Here is a 22,320-nt window from a genome sequence, read left to right on the forward strand (position 1 = left end):
ACTGGAGTGGGTTGCCATTTCCTACTCCAGGGGATTTCCCAATCCAGGGGTCGAATCTGCATCCCCTGTATTGCAGGCAAATTCTTTACTTCTGAGCTACCAAGGAAGCCCTAACACTCTAGGGTAGAACACAGACAAATAAGAAACACCTGTGTGAAATGTTTGGCACTGGAATAGCAGGGTACACACGGTGATGTGAAAACAGAGCCCAGGGGTGGCTGAGCCGGAGCTTTGGAGAAAGGCTTTAGAGAAGAGACCTGTGCTGAGACCTGCAGGATGAATAGAAGTCAGCCAGGAGGATGTGACAGTGTCCAGAGGAAGAAAGGAGAGGACACCCATCTCGGCTTTATGACCAGCCTCAGCACTTTCGGTCACCTGGAGTTTGTCTAGAATGACAGGGCTGTAGATTGAGAGGTGGAGAGTGAACAAAGAGGAGATGGAAAGGCGAACCAGGGCCTGGTCATACAGCAACCTGTTTATCATGAAAAGCAGTTTTACCGTGAAGACCCTAGACAGTCACAGCAGGGCTCTAAGGAGGGAGGTAATGTGATCTGATGTCTGTTTTCGAAGAACCTGTCTCAACAATATCTAGAGAAGGGCACATTGAAAGAAAGTCCAGATGGAATCACACAGATGTGGTTATGGCCTGAACTAAGGAAGCAGCGCTGGGAATAGATGAAAGCTATGAGAAATCATGAGATGGCTCCTGCATGACTGATGGCTGATTGGATTGCGGCTGAAGTGAATTTCTGGTGTGAACATCTTGGTAAAAGAAGCAGGTGGTCCTAGGCTCTGAGGACCATGAGTAGGAGAGAATGTTCTGGGTGGCTGTGGAGGCACCGGGGCAGGGCAGTGAGAGAGCAGGAGGCAGTGAGTTCCTCTGTGCATGTCCTGAACTTGAGATGCTGTGGCCTATCCCACAGGAAAAAGCCAGCAGTAAATGGCTACATGGGTCAGGAACCAGAAATGTAGACTAGATAGTTATCCACATGTTAGTGGTCCCCAAGGAAAGAAAGGAGACCACACAGGAAGAGTGTACAAAGGGAATCAAGACATATGAAGCCTCAGGAAGCACATATAGTGAAGAGGTGGACAGAGAAAGAAGAGCATTTTAAGAAAGGTGAGTCGACAGAATAAATAACCAGAGGCCGATTTGTAGCCCTTATAAACACATCTCACACATTCCCTAAAAGACAATTTGTGCTTTTTCTTTGTGTGATGGTTCACATTTGGATTCCCAAGGGGCTGACGCTGTACAAAAAGAAAATGATTTCTCTCGTTTCTATTTTGTTTTTACAGTACAGCCTAATAACTAAGCATTTTGCATCTAAAGCAGAAATACTCAATATGCAGTCCCTCAGCCACATGTGACAGCTGAGCACTGAAATGTGACTGTGCAGATGGATATTTGTTGCATCCAGTGCCCTTACACAAACACACAGAATTCAAAGACTTAGCACAAAGCAAGTGTGTAAAATATTAATAATAGTACTTATGTTGATTACATGTTATACTTTAGATTCATTGATTTAGTAAAATTAAGTATTGAATTTATTTTCATCCCTTGACTTGTCATTGTGGCTCTTAGACTCTTTAAAACAATGTGTGTTATTTCTGTTGGACAGCACCGCTCTAGAACCTGTATGGATTGCAATTCCAGTTAAGCCGCTACTAGCTGTTGAAACTTGAATGAGTAACAATTCCCCTGGGCCTCAGGTTTTTTCATCAATAAAATGAGAATAACACTTCCATACACCCTGTAGGGTTTCTGTGAGGATAAATGAGTGCCCAGAACATCGCCTGGCTCATAAAACGCTCTCCATCAATGAGAGCCTTTATTATGATTTATTTCAGGAACCCTTTGGTGGTCGGACTCAGACTTCTCTGTATGTTCAAGAATTATTGGCCCAGAATGATTAATTTCCTTTTTTCCCTCTAGGAAAGTTATTTTCTTGCCATCAGGGGATCCAGGTTTGCAGACCTTAGCTGTCAACTTAGACTGTGCTCTTTTTGCAGATGTAGTGATCCCTGAAAGTCCCGAGGCCTATGTTAAACTCACAGAAAGTGCAATCAGAAATTCCTCTGGTAGGCACCAAAGCCAAAGCAGACCTCCCCTGCTTACCTGTAACCAGCCTTCTCCTCTCTGAGCACCTTTACCCGCCCTCTCACAGCTCTGTGCCACAAGCATGTTAAGGCAGAACCTTCTTCTCTGACTGCCATCTCAGAAACAAAAACCCAAACCACTTGGTTGATCCACACCAAGAGTAAAACTTCAGTGAAAGTGAAAATGTTGGTCACTCAGTCATGTCTGACTTTGTGACCCCATGGCCTGTAGCCTGCCAGGCTCCTCTCTCCATGGAATTCTCCAGGCAAGAATACAGGAGTTTGTAGCCATTCCCTCTTCCAGTGGATCTTCCCTGGGTCTTCCCAGGGATCAAACCTGGGTCTCCCACATTGCAGGCAGATTCTTTACTGCCTGAGCCACCAGGGAAGCCCATAGCTTCAGTAATCAAGTGCAGTAAAACAACTATTCAACTTGTGAAATGGTAGTCACTCTCAGTAGGTATGAACTATGATGCCCATTAATGGCAGAAAATAGGAGATGGAAACACTAGTCTTAGCATTGGTGCTCTAGCTCCCTGCTTGGTTGTAACAGCTCTGACTTTATGACTTCAAGGAAGAATTGCAGACCCACCACTGGCTGGGGAGTCAGGGCTCAGGGATTCTGTCCCAAGTTCACTAGCTTATAGGTGGGACCCCAGGCCCACTGTTTATCTTCCTGATCTCTGGGGGCCCATAAAAGACAAAGGATGAGTCAGGTATTCAGCTCCAAAAAATTAGGCTCTTGCTGTAGACAAACTGTAGTTCAGAGTCTGTAATCTGGAGGACAATGGAGAGAAAAGGGTTGGACCCTGGTGATAGGGTGTTGACTCGTGAGATTATTAGTTTACACTTAACGTTTCTGTAAAAAAGCAAAAGGATGGAAAATAAAGTCTCATTGCTAAAATGGTGACTACCTGAGTGATTCCCAGTGAGAGACTTCTTCCAGGTATATTTAGAAGGCTTTCTTTCCAAAAGAGAATTAATAAAGCTTACTAATATTTACTCTGCTTTCACCCTGCGCTAGCTTCACTCTGACGATCATATTCTTGTTGAGTTCAAAGACTGTACCACACACGCACACACAAACTTCCAAAACAACGTCATGTCTCTCAAAGGAGGTAAGCCAGGAGTTCTAAGCTCTGAGTGGGAGCACGCCTGGATGGAAATGCTAAAATTTTCGCTTTCTCCTGGTTTTGTTTCACGTTTCAGACAAAAGGAAGTCATTGCTAGCGTGGCTCCTCCACACATACCTTTTCTCAGCTCACGTGAAGTCTTGCCTTAAGTGAAGGGTGCAGCCACCTGAGACTTCAGGGGCACCATCTTCTCTTGAGATGCAGAGAGGAAAATAAGATGGTGTGACTTTCTGTTTGATAAGTGACTGCAGAGGGAGCCTGAGACGTAACTGATAACTCCCAGTTAACGGGGAGCAGAAGGGACCACCTGATGTTTTGAGAATGGCCTTCCCCAACTCACAGTGTGCAGTTTAAGAGGAAGTAGACTCACAGGCTGTGAGAACCTACTGTGTGGCCCCTGACTGGCCACCCAGTCAGCTTGGACTCCTGGTCAAGCACATTCATCAGTCTAGTCATTTGAACTCCTAACCCACCAGCATGTCAGTACTAAATGTGCCTTATGATCACCCACACACATGCCATCTCTCTGCTGCCCTGCCTGTAGAATTTCTTAACCATCTCCTTGAATGTCAAGCTTATTGAGATTCTCATGGTTGACGCTGCAGGGGACCCTGGTGCCTTGGAGTCACAGATCCGACAGCTGGGCAAAGCCTTGGATGACAGCCGCTTTCAGATGCAGCAAACAGAGAATATCATCCACAGCAAAACGCCCACAGGACCAGAGCTAGACTCCGGCTACAGGGGCTATGTGAGTATCCTTCTTGATCCTCATACGTACCTGGTAATCACAGCTGTGTGACAAAGAACCATCTGTTTGTGGCATGAGGTCTGTGTCCGCTCTCTGCGTACCAAACTGCCCTTGAACTCATAGGTGTGTGTGTGCCAAACAAAGCCCTGTTAGCAGATTACCTTTGGTGCAAAAGTGGTCTGTGCTCAGCCCCCTGATCTACCTTAAGAACCAGCCTGTTCCTTTACACAGAGAACTGAAAGTGAAAGTGTTAGTCAGTCAGTCAGTCGTGTCAGACTTTTTTTTTTGACACTGTGAACTGTAGCCCGCCAGGCTCCTCTGTCCATGGGATTCTCCAGGCAAGAATACTGGAGTGGGTAGAAGATCCCTTCTCCAGGGGATCTTCCTGATCCAGGGGATCGAATCCAGATCTCTTGTGAAATCTTTTCACAGATTGCTTTGGCCCTGGAAGGTAACTAGGCATTCTTTCAAATTCAGTTAATGATTTTTCTGACCAAGGTTATGCTCGGAGCAGCAGATTTCAGCTGGTATATTGCTGACATGGAATGGGTTTAGTTCTTTTTTTCCTGGGTGTCTTTTGAGTCACTTGATGACCCTGGGACTTTTGTATTCTCTTGTTTGTTTTCTCATTCTGGGGAAAACAATTCTGACTAACAAGATTTGGAGAGAAGATGGCAAGAGATTGTGTGTATTACCAGTTCCATTTTTAAAGCTCTTTGTAAAGTATGTAATAGCTTTGCTCTGCTCAAGTTACTGACAGGATAACTTCCCAGAGAAATACTCAGAGAATTACCTGTTTTCTTACGCATACTTAAGCAAGAAGATTTGAAAGTAAATCTCTTCAAGGCCTTCTGTCATGTCTCTTCACACCCCTCGTAAAAGGAAAGAAAAATTAATTTCCCTAAGCCTAATGACAATTCACACGTACTGCTTTTTTGAAACCAGGGAAGAGAACCTTTTATGCTGACGTTAACATCCTCACAGTTACAGAAGAGTAATTAATTAATCATGAGTTTACTTCCTGTTCAATTTGGCCTCTTATCCTGACTTCTATTATAGTGAAACCTCCTTTTAAAAAATATAATACAGTTTCACAATGAGCGTGCTGAAATCAACTGAGATTATACTTAACACCAATCAAAAGCAATCAAAGTAACTTAATAGCAACGTGATTTGGTAAAGGCTTTGAAAGAAAACGTTATGAGCAGTGTAGCAGGCATGCCTTGAAATGATTTGTTCCTTTAGTCTTTGAATATGTGCCTGATATTAAATATGGAGTTGGAAGCTTTTCTTTTGATGTCAAATTTATTCCCTTAGTATGTATTAAGCATTGCTTAGATTTTCTCATGAAACTGCTAGTGTTAATATTGTTTTATTCTTTTAAGCATTTTAATTACTTAATGCAAATAGATGCCCCTGTGAGATTTGTGGTAATATCACTGTTCCCACACTTCAGTTTAAGAAAAAGGGAGCAGCTTGCCAAAGACAATATGTTATATTGCCAGCTGGGGGCTCTGAGTGTTAAATCCCAGATCGATTTAGTCTGTTTTGATTCATAAATTTTAATAGAAATTGGGAGGATTTGTGTAAAACCATGTGTGCCAAGTATATCTTCAAGGCATTGCTTTGTGTAAATATGAACATGTCACATGTTTTAGAAGCATGTTTTTGAACTTGACTTTTTTGTTTCCAGCAGAGCAGCTTCCTCTTTTTTTTTTTTTTTTTTGGCTGTGCGGGGTCTTCATTGTTGCACAGGCTTTTCTCTAGTTGTGGCGAACGGGGCTACTCTCTAGTTGGGGTGCAGGGGTTTCTCATTGTGGTGGCTTCTCTCATGGAGTACAAACTCTAGAGCACGGACTTACTTGTGATGCTTGAGGTTTAGTTGCTCCATAGCATGTGGGATCCTCCCAGACCAGAGATGAAACCCATGTCTCTTGAATTGGCAGGCAGATTCTTTACCACTGAGCCATCAGGGAAGCTAAGAGCAGCTTACTCTTTACAGAAAGGTGGCACTTAGCTACTGTCTTTTTTGAGGACTCCAAAGATATTTTCCCCAGGATCTCTTGCACTCATGACAGCTTGAGAATTTTGTGACAAGGGAGCCTCTTTTCTGTGTCAAAACAGATGAAACTTCTGGGTGAATGCAGTGGCAGCATAGACTCAGTGAAAAGACTGGAGCACAAGCTGACCGAGGAAGAGGACCATTTTCCTGGCTTTGTTAACTTGAATAGCACTGAAACCCAAACAGCTGGTGAGTGCGTTGTGCTCTATTCAGAACAGAGTGAAATAGAAGATCTCAAAACACTCTGATGCCTCTGAGTTCCACTGTGTTGCTTACCTCAATCTATACTATTCTGTCCTGAGAACTTTCCTTCAGGTTACAAGGATCTCTGGGGACAGAACAAGAAGGTGAAAAGTATCACAGTGGTTTTTCCCCATGTCCCATTTATTTTAAAGCATCATCTTTGAAGCACTAGTCAGGAATCTTCTAGATATATGCCCAGTGCTCTCAGAGCTCTATTGCAGAAAGAAACCAAGAACTGAAAGTTATCTTCACCAACTTTATTGTTGTTGTTGTTTAATATTTCTGTATGTATTTATTTTGGCTGCCCCAGGTCTTAGTTGCAGCATGCAAGATCTAGATCCCTGACCAGGGATCGAACTCAGGCCACCCTGCATTGGGAACAGGGAGTTCTAGCCACTGGACCACCAGGGAAGTCCCAATGTTCGCTCACTTTAATGCTATCACTTCATAAATCTCTTTACAGTGTTAAATCTTATGGAGCTGATTTTTTTCTTCCCCATCATTGTTAAAAATGCACATAGGAAAAATACAGCCACTATCCTGTTACTTACAGCTAACAGCAATAGAAATGCCCAGTGGCGTTACTTTCTTTTCTGTTTTAGAGTTAGCGCCCATGTCGGTTTCAAGCATTTCCTAAACATTCCACGTGGAGGAAAGCCCCTTAGTCTCATGTGCGTGTCCTGTCTTGCCAGGCGTGATTGACCGCTGGGAACTCATCCAGGCAGAGGCCCTGAGCAAGGAGCTGAGGATGAAACAGAAGCCCCAGAGGAGGCAGCAGTTGGACTCAGATCTGAATAGCGTTCTGACCTGGCTGCAGGAGACGGAGGGCGACCTGGAACAGCTTCAGCGCCTACAGCTCAGCACCGACATCCAGTCCATCGCGTTCCAAATCCAGAAGCTGAAGGTAGCTGCTCTTGGCCTTTCCCATGGTGCCAGACAGAAAGCGGCCACGTGGAATGCCCAGTCAGATGAAAAACACCAGCCCTGGCTGTTACAACACTGACATAGCAGTGGGCCAGTGGTTGGTGGAAGTGGACACAAATGTTTCTCCAGCCATCCCGAGTCAGGGTGTTCCTAGGAAGGCTTGGAAGAGTTGAGAGCTGGATTGAATTGCAGAACCAGCCCCATAAAAATGTGCATATGTTTTAGTCGCTCAGTCACATCCAACTCTTTGAGACCCCATGGACTGTAGCCCATAGGCTGCTCTGTCTGTGGAATTTTCCAGAAAAGAATACTGGAGTGGGTAGCCATTCCCTTCTCCAGGGGATTTTCCTGACCCAGGGATCCAGTGCATGTCTCTTGCATTGCAAGCGGATTCTTTACCATCTGAGCCACCAGGGAAGCCCCTCATGAAAATAATCATGATTTATTGACCAGTTAAAATTTCATAAAACCTCCAGGTACCTCTGGGACCTAGTTAACCTCTTTTAAGGCAAACACAGCTATGGCCAGGGCCCTACAAGTCTATCTAGAGCTGGAGAGGAAGCCTGTCCTAGATGGTATACATGTGAGTTTGTAGAGACCTAAGGAAGCCACTTGTCATCCTGGAATCAGCAGAACTTCTGAACTAGGTTACGATAGTGGCAGAAGCAATTTTCAGTGTAATGAATCCAGCTAAACAAAACCTGCGGAGTAATCCTGCTACAACACCTGACATTTCCATTTGATTTTGACCTTGTTGGGTGTAGTACAGAAGATAACCTTCTCTAACTCCCTCTCTAGATCGTAAAAATCCTCTTCAGCCCAGCTATTGAGATGCGTTGAGATGCATGTGTGGAGACTTTTGTAAGCATACTATGGATAGAGAGCTCAGTGTCTTCTTAATAGCTCTCTTGGTCCTGCCTTTTTGTTTGGAGAACGTCAAGCTGTGCTTTTCCTCAGATGTAGCTACTGGGCCCTCTAGACTCAAGGATTAAGCAAAACACACTGTCTTTGTGTCTCCCTGGTTTCTGTGTATGCTGGTTTTCTTTGGGGCTGATGTTTTTCTGCCTTGTTTTAGCTGTTATTTTGTTTTAAATTTTCAAACAGTGAAATGAGTCTTCCCGACCACTGCTCAGACTTCTTATAGAGTAGCCTCTGTACCAGCTCCATCAATTTCAAGATGAAGCATCAGATGGGAAATGCATTTTTATATTCTCTGGATTACATTTTTTTTTTTTTTTTAGAGTGCTTAAATTACTTGAGTGTCTCTCCAGGAAAATGTAAGGCAGTGTTGCATTGTAATCAGTTCCTTAAAAGGTTGATGAAGCAAATACTGGCCAGAATCTGAGGCCTAAGTGAGATCAGGGTGGAAAAGTTGAGACCTTGAAAGTCAGCCTATGTGATAAGAAAAAGCCACCCTCTTATCCATCCCTCCCCTATCTTTCCTGTTTTCTGAGGATAAATATGTGGAATAACCTAGTACTTTCTACAATATTTGCGGATTTTTGTGCTTTTTTGTGGTTGATTCTATATCATGGCATATTAAGAATCCACTTAAAAGTGAAAATTAAGACAAGTTGGAAACATAACAAATGGTGAGAATTATAAGAAAATGTAGCCTGGGTCGATGTGATCTATAGGGTCATTGACTCTACTTTGATCTGGGAACATTTAAACAGTACCAAGATATTCAGTGATTAATGTATAACCTTGTACTCAAGTTCTTGAAATTTAGTTCTAGATTTTGGGGAAATACACACAGTAACACATCAGTCACCTGTTTGTTTTTGTTCTGTTTTTTTTTTGTGAAACCAAGCTAAATTTGTTAGCTGACCAAATACTATTTATTCTCTTTATCATCTCAAAAAGTCTGGCCTGTGGCAGAAGCAGCGTTCTCCGGCTGTGGACCACTGACTGTCGGTGCCTGTGACGTCAGAACAGCTGGAGGCCAGGGCCTAGGAATCTGCTTTCTTACCAAGCGGTGCATTTCATACCTATGCACACAACTTTGAGTAGCGTTGTTTTCAGCAGCTAAGTCATGTCTGCTTCTTTACAGAAGCAGACCCCATGGACTGCAGCACTCCAGGCTTCCCCGTCCTTCACTATTTCCCAGAGTTTGCTCAAACTCATGTCCATTGAGTCTATGATGCCATCCAGCCGTCTCTCCTCTGTCACCCTCTTCTCCTCCTGCCCCCAGTCCTTCTCAGTCTTTTCCAGTGAGTTGGCTCTTCGCATCAGGTGGCCAAAGTATTGGAGCTTCAACTTCAGCATCAGTCCTTTTAATGAATATTCAGGGTTGATTTCTTTTAGGATTAACTGGTTTGATCTTCTTGCAGTCCAAGGGACTCTCAAGAGTCTTCTCCAGTACCACAATTCGAAAGCATCAGTTCTTTAGCACTCAGACTTCTTTGTGGTCCAACTCTCACATCCAAACAAGACTACTGGAAAAACCATAGCTTTGACTATATGGACCTTTATCAGCAAAGTGATATCTCTGCTTTTTAATATGTTGTCTAGGTTTGCTGTAGCTTTCCTTCCAAGGAGCAGGTGTCTTTTAATTTCATGGCTGCAGTCACTGTCCACAGTGATATTGGAGCCCAATGAGTAGCATTAGACTCCTGAAATTGAATTTGTATGCTGGAACTAAGAGCACATTTCCTGCTGCTCAGAACTGTTGGACGATGCTGTGTTTGGTTTGTTTTGGTTGGTTGGTTGTTGGACTCCCATGATAGGGGCTGACTTCATCGTACTCTTTAGTTCACTGCTCAGGATCATCTTTGCTTCCTGAAAAGTTCCTTAATTTTATTTCTCTATCCCTTTTCTCCCACTGTTTCTTAATCCCCATTCCTCAAACCCATAGCAACCATTCCAAAATTTTAATCTTCTTTTTTCACATGTATTCCTGAAAAATGTGGATTTGTATGTGCACAATAAATTTTAAATTGCATAAGTGCTGTTTTGTAGCCTATAGCAATCTGTTTATGACTCTTTCACTTACAACTATATTTTCTTAAGATCCATTTATGTCAGTAAGTCTATATCTGATCCAATTCTTTTAGCTCCAGTGTGGTCCCCAGGGGTGTGTACCTTAGCCATCTTGCTATAAGGCCAGTGTTAATTAATGGATCTTTTTAACTTGGGTGAAGCATTTCCGGAGGTCTCAGACTGTATCTCTTTAACGTTTTTATTGTTGTTTTCCTTGTTTGATTGCTCTCCTTTCTCTTTGCAGGAGCTCCAGAAAGCTGTGGACCAGCGCAAAGCCATCATCCTGTCCATCCATCTGTGCAGCTCCGAGTTCACTCAGCCTGGCCGGGAGGAGAGCCAGGATCTTCAGGATCGCTTGTCCCAGATGAACGGGCGGTGGGAACGCGTGTGCTCCCTGCTGGAGGAGTGGCGGGGTCTTCTCCAGGATGCGCTCATGCAGTGCCAGGTCTGTGGGGCTTTGGGCAGGCCACGTTCCAGAATCCAACATTTCCAATGTGGCTAAGTCTGTGACTCAATTTATCAGGATCACTAGAGGGATGCAGTTACTTCCCAAAGTCAGTATTCATGTGAGGTAACTTTGTGCCCAGTTTTCATTTTACTGGAGAATGTGTACATATGACCCAGAGTTGAAAAACCCCATCTCCTTTAGAATTTGCAAGAGACTATTCCCATCAATTTATTTCAGTCTCACCATTCCTCCTTTGACTCATTCATTTATTCATTCAACAGATATTTTCTGAGCACATTAGGAGACATCCAAGTGAGCTTTACAAATATTTACCCATTCATTCAGACCACAGTTACTTGCCCAGTGTTTACAGACATGACAGACACTGCACTAAGCAGGCAGGATACAGCCCAGCCTTTGCTTTTGTTGGGGAAGATGGACAACAAAAATGCAAATAAATGCTTAACCAAGCTACTTCCAGATGATGATAAGGGTAACCGAATGAAAGCACTTTGGAATGGTGAAGTTGTATGAATGTTTGAGCCGACACCGGAAGGATGTTGCCATGAAGGGGGTCAAGCAAGTGGCACGTCTCAGAAGCAGGAAAGGGCTTAGCATCTTCAAGGACAGAAGGAGGCCAGAGGCCAGTGTGAGGCCAGTGTGATCGGAGATGAATGGCCAAGAAAGATCCAGGAGGTGGTCAGGAGACAGATCATGCAGGGCTTTGTGGGCAGGGCCAGGAGTTTGGGTTATAATCTGAGCAGGATGGGAAGCCTGTATTCCAGGATTGTAGGTGCCCCCAAGAGTAATGGCTGCTTGAAAGCAGGTACCCAAGCTGTGGTTTCCCCCATCTCTAGTTTAGTCTCCCACCATGGAGATCTTCCATAACCATACCTTGATTAAATGAACACATGGATGTGTGGAGAGAAGGGATTGAATTTAGGCCTTCAGAGATGGAAAGATGTGGGGACATCCCTGGTGGTCCAGTGGCTAAGACTTCGTGCTCCCAGTCCAGGGGTCCTGGGTTCAATCCCTAGTCCATGAGCTAGATACCATATGCCACAACTAAGACCCAGCACAGCCGAATAAATAAATATTTTTTTTTAATGTTGGAAAAATTTGAATACAGGAGGAAGAGAGAGGAGGAGAGTTCTTGTCTCCAATCTATGCTAGAGCCCTAGGAATTCAGTATTTGATGCCAGTTTTCCTTATGTCTAATTTTTCCCTAGAGTAATAAATTAGATGTTTTTTGGTAAGAACTTGAACTTAGATAATTACAATAACTTCAGTGCCTTGCTTAGCAAGGAGTTGTATATAAGATCTGAAAACCAATGGTAGGAATTGTAATGCATGGATATTTAAGCTGTGAGAGAAAGAAAAATGTCTCATTCAAGACGATTTTATGCTCCATATTTTATTTTTTCCATAGGATTTTCATGAAATGAGTCACAGTTTGCTGCTTATGCTGGAGAACATTGACAGAAGGAAAAATGAAATTGTCCCCATTGATTCTAACCTTGATGCAGAAATACTTCAGGACCATCACAAACAGCTTAAGGTAAGATACGTAGACTTGGACAGCCTCTGCTTATGTGATAGGTGGTTCTACTTATTTACCTTTTATGTTGTAGTCTTTTAGTCTTTCTTTCCCCCTCATGATTTTTCATCTCTGTGAAGCAAGCATGTGCATAGAAGATGGCATATACTGGCTTTAGAATCTTGTTCTAAGGCCATTGCTCATCTAAAAATCTGTCTTCATCTTTTTTTTTTTTTTAAGCTAATTTTTTAATAGACTTTTGTAAAAAGTTTTTTTTCTGAGACATTTTTTTAAAGTCTTAATTGAATTTGTTACCATCTTGCTTTTGTTTAATGTTTTTGGTTTTTTGGCCACTAGGCATGTGGAATCTTAGCTCCCTGACCAGGAATCAAACCCATATCCCCCGCATTGGAAGGCAAAGTCTTAACTGTTGTGCCACCAGGGAAGTCCTCAGATGGTCTTCATCTTAATTAGCCTGCTTTTATCAAGGCAGTTCTATTCTTATTTACAATTTATTTCTAATTTAAACTTTATATATTGAATCTATGTCACAAGACTATTTTGGATAACTGATAATAGAAGGACATTAAATCTATTAAAATAGAGAATCTATTAAAATAGAGACCATTAAGGATTCTTAAGAAGAATTAAGTATGTAGATTCAACCTCAGTATCAAGTTTTCTGAAATCTAAGACAAGGGAAACATGGTAAGTTAAACGATTTTCATTACCTGACAAAAAGGAAATATACTAGTTTTCAAGGAATAGGAAACATTTTATAGTACTAAATTCAAAAGGATATTTGCAAGATTTTTGTGTAGATTCTTATGCAAAGAACTTCGGACAATATAATGTGCCATATACTTAAGTGATTTTATGGAAGATAAGGAAGCATATTTGAGTTCCATTAGGAGAAAATAATTTGCACTTTGTCACTTTCTGTATTTTTAAAATGCTATTTCTTAACATTTAACACTCACAGTGACCTAACCAACAGAATTGGCAGCTTTTAGTTCAGTACTATAAACGTCTTAGAAACCCAGAGGAAATAGCTATGCAGCTACATTTTTACCAGACTTTTGACCTCAGACATTAAGTTGTGAGTGATGAATCACCCATATACCTTTTAAAAAAATCTCAAATAGATATCAGAGTATACCTCAACCAAGCTGAGTTTTTCTGCATTTATATGTTAGTTTTACTTTTCTTTTTAAATGATTATTTTATGGATCATTTGCATAATACTTTATATTTTAAATAATTTGACATGCATTCACCAACATGCACCTTCCAATAATACTGTGGACCAGGCAGGAATTAATATCACCATTTTACCTAAAGGAAATCAACCCTGAATACTCATTGGAAGGACTGATGATGAAGCTGAAGCTCAGATATTTTGGCCACCTGATTTGAAGAGCCAACTGATTGGAAAAGAGACTGATGCTAGGAAAGATTGAGGGCAGGAGGAGAAGGGGGTGGCAGAAGATGAGACAGTTAGATAGTATCACAGACTCAATAGATGTGTATTTAAACAAACTCCAGGAGACAGTGAAGGACAGGGGAGCCTGGCATGTTGCAGTCTGTGGGGGTCACAAAGAGTTGGACTTAGTGACTGAAAAAAAACCACCACCAAATGAGAAAACAGATCAGAAATGTTCAAGGATTTTATAGGATGCTTTTTGGGAGAGGTAGGATTAGAACATATGTCCCTGATTCCCAAAGGCCATGGCTGCTATATCCTTCCTTGTTTGATGCTTAGGTATAATTGTCCACTGAGTTAAAGTGATGTCATCCTGCACATGGGCACTTTCTCCAAGTATCAGAAATTCTCAGAAAAATATTTTTTATTATATTCTTAGCAAATAAGGCATGAGCTGTTGGAATCTCAACTCAAAGTGGCCTCACTGCAAGACATGTCTTGCCAACTATTGGTGAATGCTGAAGGCACAGACTGTTTAGAAGCCAAAGAAAAAGTCCACGTGATTGGAAATCGACTCAAACTTCTCTTGAAGGAGGTCAGTCGTCATATCAAGGAGCTGGAGAAGTTATTAGACATGTCAAGCAGTCAGCAGGTAAGCTCTCAACAGACATCATTGTGTCGAATTTCCTGCAGAAGACCAAACAAGCACCATCTTTATCCATTTCAGAAAGACTCTGAATGGAGTACTTGTCAGAATAGAGTGTATTTTCTTTCAATCACTGCTCTTACAAATCTGGCTCAGAATAAAAAAGCGACTCGAAAACTTTCGTTAACAGGACACTACTTTTGATTCTGTTACATCCAAAAATCCTCTTGTAACCATTACTGCTGACCCTGTTAGCACCACTATTGTGGCATTTTATTTTACTCAGTTTATTTAAGAATGCATGTGCTTTCAGTAACACAGCGAGAGGAGGTCACAAGCAATTGGCGCACATGAGTTTCGTATTCAGACCTTAGAAGGCATGAATTCTCCTGACATAGATGACAGTTAAGTCATAAGAAGTGTTCTCTACTAGCTTTTATTTATCTATTTACTTGTTTGTTTATCTCTTTATTTATTGGTAAATCTACTGCATCGTAGTAATATTGTTGGTTTTAAGAAAAGCTTTTGCAGGTAAGACTTCAGACATTCACTTGTGAAATCCTGTCATGAACACACAGACACGCTGAAGGCAAAAGAACTATCTACTCCCAGTAACAGCAGGTGCCAGAAACAGTACAGTTTCTCTGATGCTGAAAAGGGTGGCTGCTGGATGACCCATGTGCTGTCTCTCCAGCCTGAATACCCTGCAGCTGTAAGGCAGATTCCATCACCCACTTCATGTCAGTCCATTCCCGTCACTGAGAAATGATAAAGCTTCAGTTCAGTTCAGTTCAGTCGCTCAGTCGTATCCAACTCTTTGAGACCCCATGAATCGGAGCACGCCAGGCCTCCCTGTCCATCACCAACTCCTGGAGTTCACTCAGACTCACGTCCATCGAGTCGGTGATGCCATCCAGCCATCTCATCCTCTGTCATCCCCTTCTTCGCCTGCCCCCAATCCCTCCCAGCATCAGGATCTTTTCCAATGACTCAATTCTTCGCATGAGGTGGCTAAAGTATTGGAGTTTCAGCTTCAGCATCAGTCCTTCCAATGAGCACCCAGGACCAATCTCCTTTAGGATGGACTGGTTGAATCTCCTTGCAGTCCAAGGGACTCTCAAGAGTCTTCTCCAACATCACAGTTCAAAAGCATAAATTCTTTGGCACTCAGCTTTCTTCACAGTCCAACTCTCACATCCATACATGACCACTGGAAAAACCATAGCCTTGACTAGACGGACCTTTGTTGGCAAAGTAATGTCTCTGCTTTTTAATATGCTGTCTAGGTTGGTCATAACTTTCCTTCCAAGGAGTAAGCGTCTTTTAATTTCATGCCTGCAATCACCATCTGCAGTGATTTTGGAGCCCCCCAAAATAAAGTCTGACACTGTTTCCACTGTTTCCCCATCTATTTCCCAATGAAGTGATGGGACCAGATGCCATGATCTTCATTTTCTGAATGTTGAGCTTTAAGCCAACTTTTTCCCTCTCCTCTTTCACTTTTCATCAAGAGGCTTTTTAGTTCCTCTTCACTTTCTGCCATAAGGGTGGTGTCATCTGCATACCTGAGGTGATTGATATTTCTCCTGGTAATCTTAATTCCAGCTTGTGCTTCTTCCAGCCCAGCATTTCTCATGATGTACTCTGCATATAAGTTAAATAAGTAGGGTGACAATATACAGCCTTGATGTACTCCTTTTCCTATTTGGAACCAGTCTGTTCCATGTCCAGATCTAACTGTTGCTTCCTGACCAGCATATAGGTTTCTCAAGAGGCAGGTCAGGTGGTCTGGTATTCCCATCTCTTTCAGAATTTTCCACAGTTTATTGTGATCCACACAGTCAAAGGCTTTGGCATAGTCAAGAAAGCAGAAATAGATGTTTTTCTGGAACTCTCTTGCTTTTTCGATGATCTAGCAGATGTTGGCAATTTGATCTCTGGTTCCTCTGCCTTTTCTAAAACCAGCTTGAACATCTGGAAGTTCACGGTTCACGTATTGCTGAAGCCTGGCTTGGAGAATTTTGAGCATTACTTTACTAGCATGTGAGATGACAAAGCTTCAAGTGACCCAGTAATGACAGAGCTATTAAATACCTAGCTATTAAAACATAGCTATTAAATAAATAAATACCTCTATTTTCTGGAAAGCCCAAACTCACAACCAGGAAAGCCCAACACACTAGAAGAATTAGGTTCTGCTTTTACTGCAACTGTCCGATTCTATTTTTTGTTTGTTTTTTAAACTGGGGTATAGTTGCTTTACAGTGTTGTTAGTTTCTGCTGCCCGACTAAATGAATCAGCTATATGCGTACACACATCCCCTCGTTCGGGGACCTCCCTCCCACTCTCCACCCCCATCCCAGTCCTCTAGGTCACCACAGAGCGCCGAGCTGAGCTCCCTGTGCTATAAGGCAGAGTCCCACTAGCTATCTGCTTTACACATGGTCATGTATTTATGTCAATCCTAATCTCCCAGTTCATCCAGTGTGCCCCCTACTCCCCGCCGTGTCCGCACGTGTCTTCTCTACGTCTGTGTTTCTATTCCTCCCCTTCTCTTTTTCCCAAAGATGGGGATGGGGTGGGAAATACTTTGTAGATCGCAAAGCCATCATGGCTCTGGGACGTGGCATCATTAAGAGCATCTGTTTCTCGCGTAGGATCTGTCTTCCTGGTCTTCTGCTGATGAACTGGACACCTCAGGATCTGTGAGTCCTACCTCGGGAAGAAGTACCCCAAACAGACAGAAAACGGTAACTTCCCACGGGTTACTTTCAGTTGGCCCAAGGGAGGGAACACAGGGGCGCGACGGCCTTTGTACCTGACGCAGGGTCCAAGGGCTCTCCCCTTGCAGAGCAGGGGTACTCAGGCAGCGTGGGGTTGTCACTCTGTGACACGGAAGAGCTCCGTTTCCTCAGTCCTGCCTTGAACCCTCTCCACAAGCACTCAGGAGCGAAAAGAGCAGTTCTGTTTTTCAGAAGAATCAGGGTTCAACGTTGCGGTTCATAAGCAGGGAGACAAATTACTTTTCTTGCTCCAAGGGCCATTTCTAATAGAACGGTGCCCCTTGTCCCTTTGGCGGCCCCTCCCTTCAAACCACCACCGCCATAGTCCACCTCAGAAAGGTAGGCTCCACATAGAGGGGCGCCTCAGGCAGAGGTGGACAAAACCGAGCATCTCACAAGGCCATTGAGTTTATAAGACCAACAGGGGTTCTGCTGACTCTCAAGCAGGGAAGCTCCTGAAGGTGGTCTTGAAGGTTTTCTGTGATTGTATTGCCCCCAGAGTGGCACCAGCTCAAGATAACTCACGCACAAGGCCTGTTATGGGGCTGTCTCCCTGGCACACAATGAGGAAGAAAAGACCAGTTTTGGCCCCTGCTACCTTTTCTACCTTGATTTCTTTGTGTAATTAGAGGCTCGTTTTTCTTTTTTTTTTTTTTTTTTGGTCTGGCTTTATGATTATATTCATTTTGATTATCATTCCATTTCTTTACTTTTTAGAAATATTGATTTCATTTGTATTTTTTTTGTTATAAACACTTAAATTCTATGCTGATAAATGTTGTTATCTTTTTAGAATTTTTTTTTTTTATTTTTACTACATTCACTAGTTTCCTGTAGATCCTAGTTTAAGAATGTGAAGGAATACTGGCTTTTCAAGTCAAATTTTAGCCTTTATTTGAGTATTTAACTTATTGAGTCTTCATCACTATACACAGAACAGTCTCACTTCATCATTATTTTTGACCTACCTGCCAAGAATTGTAATATTGTTCCAGTGTACTGGAAGATGAAAAAATATGTAAAGTATATTTGAAATCCGTAACGTAACTTATTGCAGTTTATATTCATTGTAATTAAATATGCAGAGATCTTTGGGTGGTGTAGTCATTTATGTTTTTACCATGAAAAGGGGGGAAATGTACCCTCTGTGATATGCATGCCAAACCACCATCCATGTTTCTTCAGTGATGAGTAATATAGATGTTCATTGATTTTGTTTCTTCAACCAAAGAAAAGCCAGTTTCCTTGATTCATGGGTACTGATCATTGCATTTGATTTATATTTCCTTTGCTGCACTTTTAATTTTCATCAGTAGCTCGTCTTTATTTGCCTGGACTGAACATTCTTCTTTCTTTACCCCTGTTCATTGCAAACAGCCACGAGGCAAATGTAGTCTCTCACAGCCTGGACCCTCTGTCAACAGTCCACATAGCAGGTACCTTATTCTCCTGGTTTCCACACTGTTCTAGAACTCCAAGAGGATGATGAAAATTGTCCATGATTTAGTCAGGCCTATATTTGGTCTGCCTCAGGGTAGTTGAGAAACTACTCTTTTCAGTCCACACCCTTTCCTAATAAATTGAGAGAGAATTTTCTAAGTGGAAAGTATAAGAAAATCTCAGAGCGTAAAATATTTGGACCCCACCAAAATTTGGTTTAACTATACATAGGCCATCCAGTACTTTTCATCCGATGGTGTTTATTCTGTGTCCTCGTAAAGATTCGACGTCACTGATAGCACAGTGCCATTTGATTCATGGCAGAATTTTATCATCCTCTTTTTTTCTAGATTTTACAATAAGATAGGCATAGATCAATGAATTATTTTACCATCCCCAGAACCCACAAATCTGAATAAAATCTACTAACACCCCCAACTTTTTATTTTATTTTCGTGTTTTATCCAGATGGTGGGTTTTGGAGTCTCAACATGGCAAGTCCTAATCTGATATCACTTAAAATTTATAAGCACCTTCTCTCTTCTGCTTCTCCTAAAACTCCTCTTCAGCCAGCACACACACTTACCTTCCTGACACTCGGCCAGCTCTTTCCCTCCGGAAACAAGAGCAGTCAGTCTCCCCCACCCCCGCCCGGGGACCTCCAGATAGCCTCCTCACAGCTGCCGCTCTGCTTTACGCCTGGCTTCCAACAGTCCCTGTCTCTGCAGTTAGTGATGCTTTGCCTTCTTCGTTGTTGGTGTGATGTCTGTGCCCCCGGCCCTTTCACTAATCAGTTCACATTTCCCCAGACAACTTTTTGAAAATACTGTCCGTGGAAGCTGACTCTTCATTCCAGTCGCCAGAAGTTCACTTTTAAAAGTGGTTTGTCTCACCACTGAGCTGGAATCTCAGTTCCTGGAAGGAGGGTGGGGGATGAGGAAGCGCAAACAGGTCCCGAGTCAGAGTGGCCCCGAGTCAGAGTGTTAGCTTTCCAGCTGTGTGCTAAAGGGACCAGCCTTTGCTTCTGGTCGTTTCCACTCAGCTGTGTAGTATAGAACAGATCATGATCTGCTTTCTGGTTTTAAGCTTCCCTTCACTATGTTTTGCTTTTTTTTTTCCTTTCCCTTTGGTTTGGTTTGATGACAGTTTTGTGGGGCTTTTTTTGGGGCGGTGGTCTATAACAAAATATCAATAATAAAACATGAATGGAGAAAAACTCATGGGGATTTTTGAAGATCACGATGGGCTTCTCCAGGTGCGCTGATGTTTTCTTAGCCCCCTATAAAAAAAGACATCATGTACTGTAGAGAGATCGCTGTTTCATAAAGTCCATCTTCTCGCCACAAATTACTGATGTGTCATAAACAGAGACGGGGCATCCTGTCCCCACAGCGTTCCTTTAAGGATACCAGAGACAGACTCTGTAGTTCACATAAATGATGGTGATGAGAAGGGGAAAAGCTCTTATGTTATTAATAGTATCCATACTGGTAGCAACCGCCCTTTGGTTCCCAATTTCCCCTGTTCTTTCAGACAGCCACCCGGCCTCATGAAATGTCAAAGGCCTCATTTCTCAGGGCAGCAAGGGCTTCGACGCGTCTCCTAATGGGGCTTTGCAGCTGGGGCAGCCACGTTCTCAATGTGACATCCGCAAGGTGCCTTCAGCTCTGCTCTGTCCAGCACTGTTTATTAACATCTTTCTGAGCACACAGCACGGTGTCCACTTTGCTGCTTACAGGACCTGAAATACAAATGATCCTCACCTGAATGGCAAATGTCGGCAAACACCTTGGCAGGCGGATTGTGGTTGAACATTCTTGGATCCTTAACTCCTTGGCACCTCTCTTTGGGGTGCACCCACAGGGACAATAACATGGAGAGTCTGCTGGGAAAGAATTAACTTCTCTCACAATCCAGGCTGTCACGGTGTTCCTTTACATTGGACTGGAGATTACCTCGCGTTTGATCTTGCACTGGTCCAGCAAACTTCAAAGGTTATTGCCAAAGCACAAACAGTTTAGAACGTTGACCGCAGCCATCTGTGATGGGAAAATTTTAGGCATGTATTCTTTCTGAGAGCAAAGAGGCTGACTTGAAAGAAGCTGGGTATTTGTTTGAAGGGAGGGTTCTTATATTCTTTTTGTGGTTTAAAGTCAGATATTAAGAATATCAGTTGTTTGCCTGCTGTATATTTCAGATTGATTCTAGAGCCATTGTCCTCTGTTCTCTTACATGATATTCTAGGGCTAACACTGGATTGATACCAGTGTTTACCATACACCTACTACATTTAGGCCCAGGACCCACAAAATTAATACAATATGGTTCGTGTCATAAAAAAATAGTGATATGTCAGAATCTAGGGATCCCCTAAATCAAGACTCTTTAATATTCAAAACATTTGAAAGCATACATTCCTAACAACTATTCACAATTTTTGAGATTAAACATACTTAAGATGCATGGCTTTTTGAAGCCATGTTTATGATGCCCAGCTGACATTTTTCCTCCAGTTTTGATGTGAAATTATCTAACCTGAGAGCCAATTAATGTTCAAAATTCTACTATAGATTAGTTGAAGTTCACACATGGGAAGATTTTACTCCAATTTCCTGCAAGGCAAAGGAAAAACTCCTCCATAGTCTGCATAGAGGGAAATGATGACTTCGTTCCCAAGCTGAGAATTATAACATGTAAATCTTCCCTGGGCCTCTTTAGTCTTTGGCACCTTCTACACAAAGAGCTGAGACAGAATAAGGGGCGAATGACTGGCTGAAACACTGAAACAGAGGGGGAAAAGGACCTCATTTTTAAATGTGTTCAAGGGAGCATTTAAGCAGGCACAGTGGGGTTTTCACACGTACATGATGGCCTCACTGTAAACACTTCAATTTCTTGTGGAGTTTTTTTTGCAGGTGTTTTCTGTCCTCCCTTGGGTATTTATTTATTCAAAGCTCTCAAAGGCCTCAGACTAAAACAACCTTGCCCCCGAGGCAGCCGGACACCCTGGCATAGGACAGTTAGTTATAGGGCAGGCTCCACTGTGTTTCTTGTATATTTTGAGGTCTGCATTCCCAGTGTTTCCCGGAAACAAGTAAGACACTTTGGAAAAATATATCACCTCTTTGAAAGTACTGCTATAAATCAGGGCTATTTCCCTGGAAGAAAAGGCTGAATCTAGCAATATCCCTGAGGGTGTGAGTCAGCACACCCTTGCTTTAATCCTACAGATAAGAATGATAAGTTGCTGACATTTATTTAGCATTTGGTGTATTCTAGGGACCATGCTAAGCGTTATATATTTGTTATCTCATTTCCTTATTTAATCCTCCCAACATGTTCATTCCCAATTTTATAGACAAGGATATCTGGAAATAGAGGCATGAAGATATAGAATTTGAAACCAGGTCTCTCTTACTCTGAATCCTAGCTTGTTAACCACTCCACCCAACTGCAGGCTCTTAATGGGTGTGTGTGTGGGTGTGTGCACGCATGTGCATATGTGCTCAGTCACTAAGTCATGTCCGACTCTTTGCAACCCCATGGACTCTATAGCCCACCAGCCTCCTCTGTCCATGGGATTTCCCAGACAAGAATACCAGAGTGGGTTGCCATTTCCCTCTTTAAGGGATCTTCCCAGTTCAGGGATTGAACCCGCATCTCCTGCATCAGCAGGTGATTCTTTACCAATGCACCACCACCTGAGAGGCTTACATGAAACAGCAGTTCCAGGTCTGGGGCTACCGTGGGCTGCCTGAGATAGCTTTGGACCAGCCAGGATATTCATTTTGGAATAAGGGAAGACACACCCTAAGTTGATTCTGAAAATTTGTCTTCTGAACCACAT

At 42.6% G+C, this 22,320-nt stretch overlaps 1 protein-coding gene across 17 annotated transcripts in view; it reads left to right on the forward strand.

Moving 5' to 3' along the window:
• SYNE1 (spectrin repeat containing nuclear envelope protein 1) overlaps positions 1–22,320 on the forward strand; it is a 494,933-nt gene that overhangs the window by 467,070 nt on the left and 5,543 nt on the right. For 12 of the 17 annotated variants that reach the window (XM_044924082.2, XM_044924086.2, XM_044924072.2 and 9 more), the window contains 9 exons: positions 2,017–2,085; positions 3,842–3,984; positions 6,109–6,235; positions 6,982–7,193; positions 10,440–10,640; positions 12,073–12,201; positions 14,043–14,255; positions 16,908–17,000; positions 18,411–18,469. In XM_044924082.2, the coding sequence (XP_044780017.2) occupies positions 2,017–2,085; positions 3,842–3,984; positions 6,109–6,235; positions 6,982–7,193; positions 10,440–10,640; positions 12,073–12,201; positions 14,043–14,255; positions 16,908–17,000; positions 18,411–18,469 (1,246 nt within the window). Of the gene's footprint in view, positions 1–2,016; positions 2,086–3,841; positions 3,985–6,108; positions 6,236–6,981; positions 7,194–10,439; positions 10,641–12,072; positions 12,202–14,042; positions 14,256–16,907; positions 17,001–18,410; positions 18,470–22,320 lie in introns of those variants that run through there. The other 5 variants (XM_044924078.2, XM_044924079.2, XM_044924084.2 and 2 more) reach the window with 4 other exon arrangements.

The sequence above is a fragment of the Bubalus bubalis genome, chromosome 10, assembly GCF_019923935.1.
Source record: "Bubalus bubalis isolate 160015118507 breed Murrah chromosome 10, NDDB_SH_1, whole genome shotgun sequence".
NCBI classification, from domain to species: domain Eukaryota; kingdom Metazoa; phylum Chordata; class Mammalia; order Artiodactyla; family Bovidae; genus Bubalus; species Bubalus bubalis.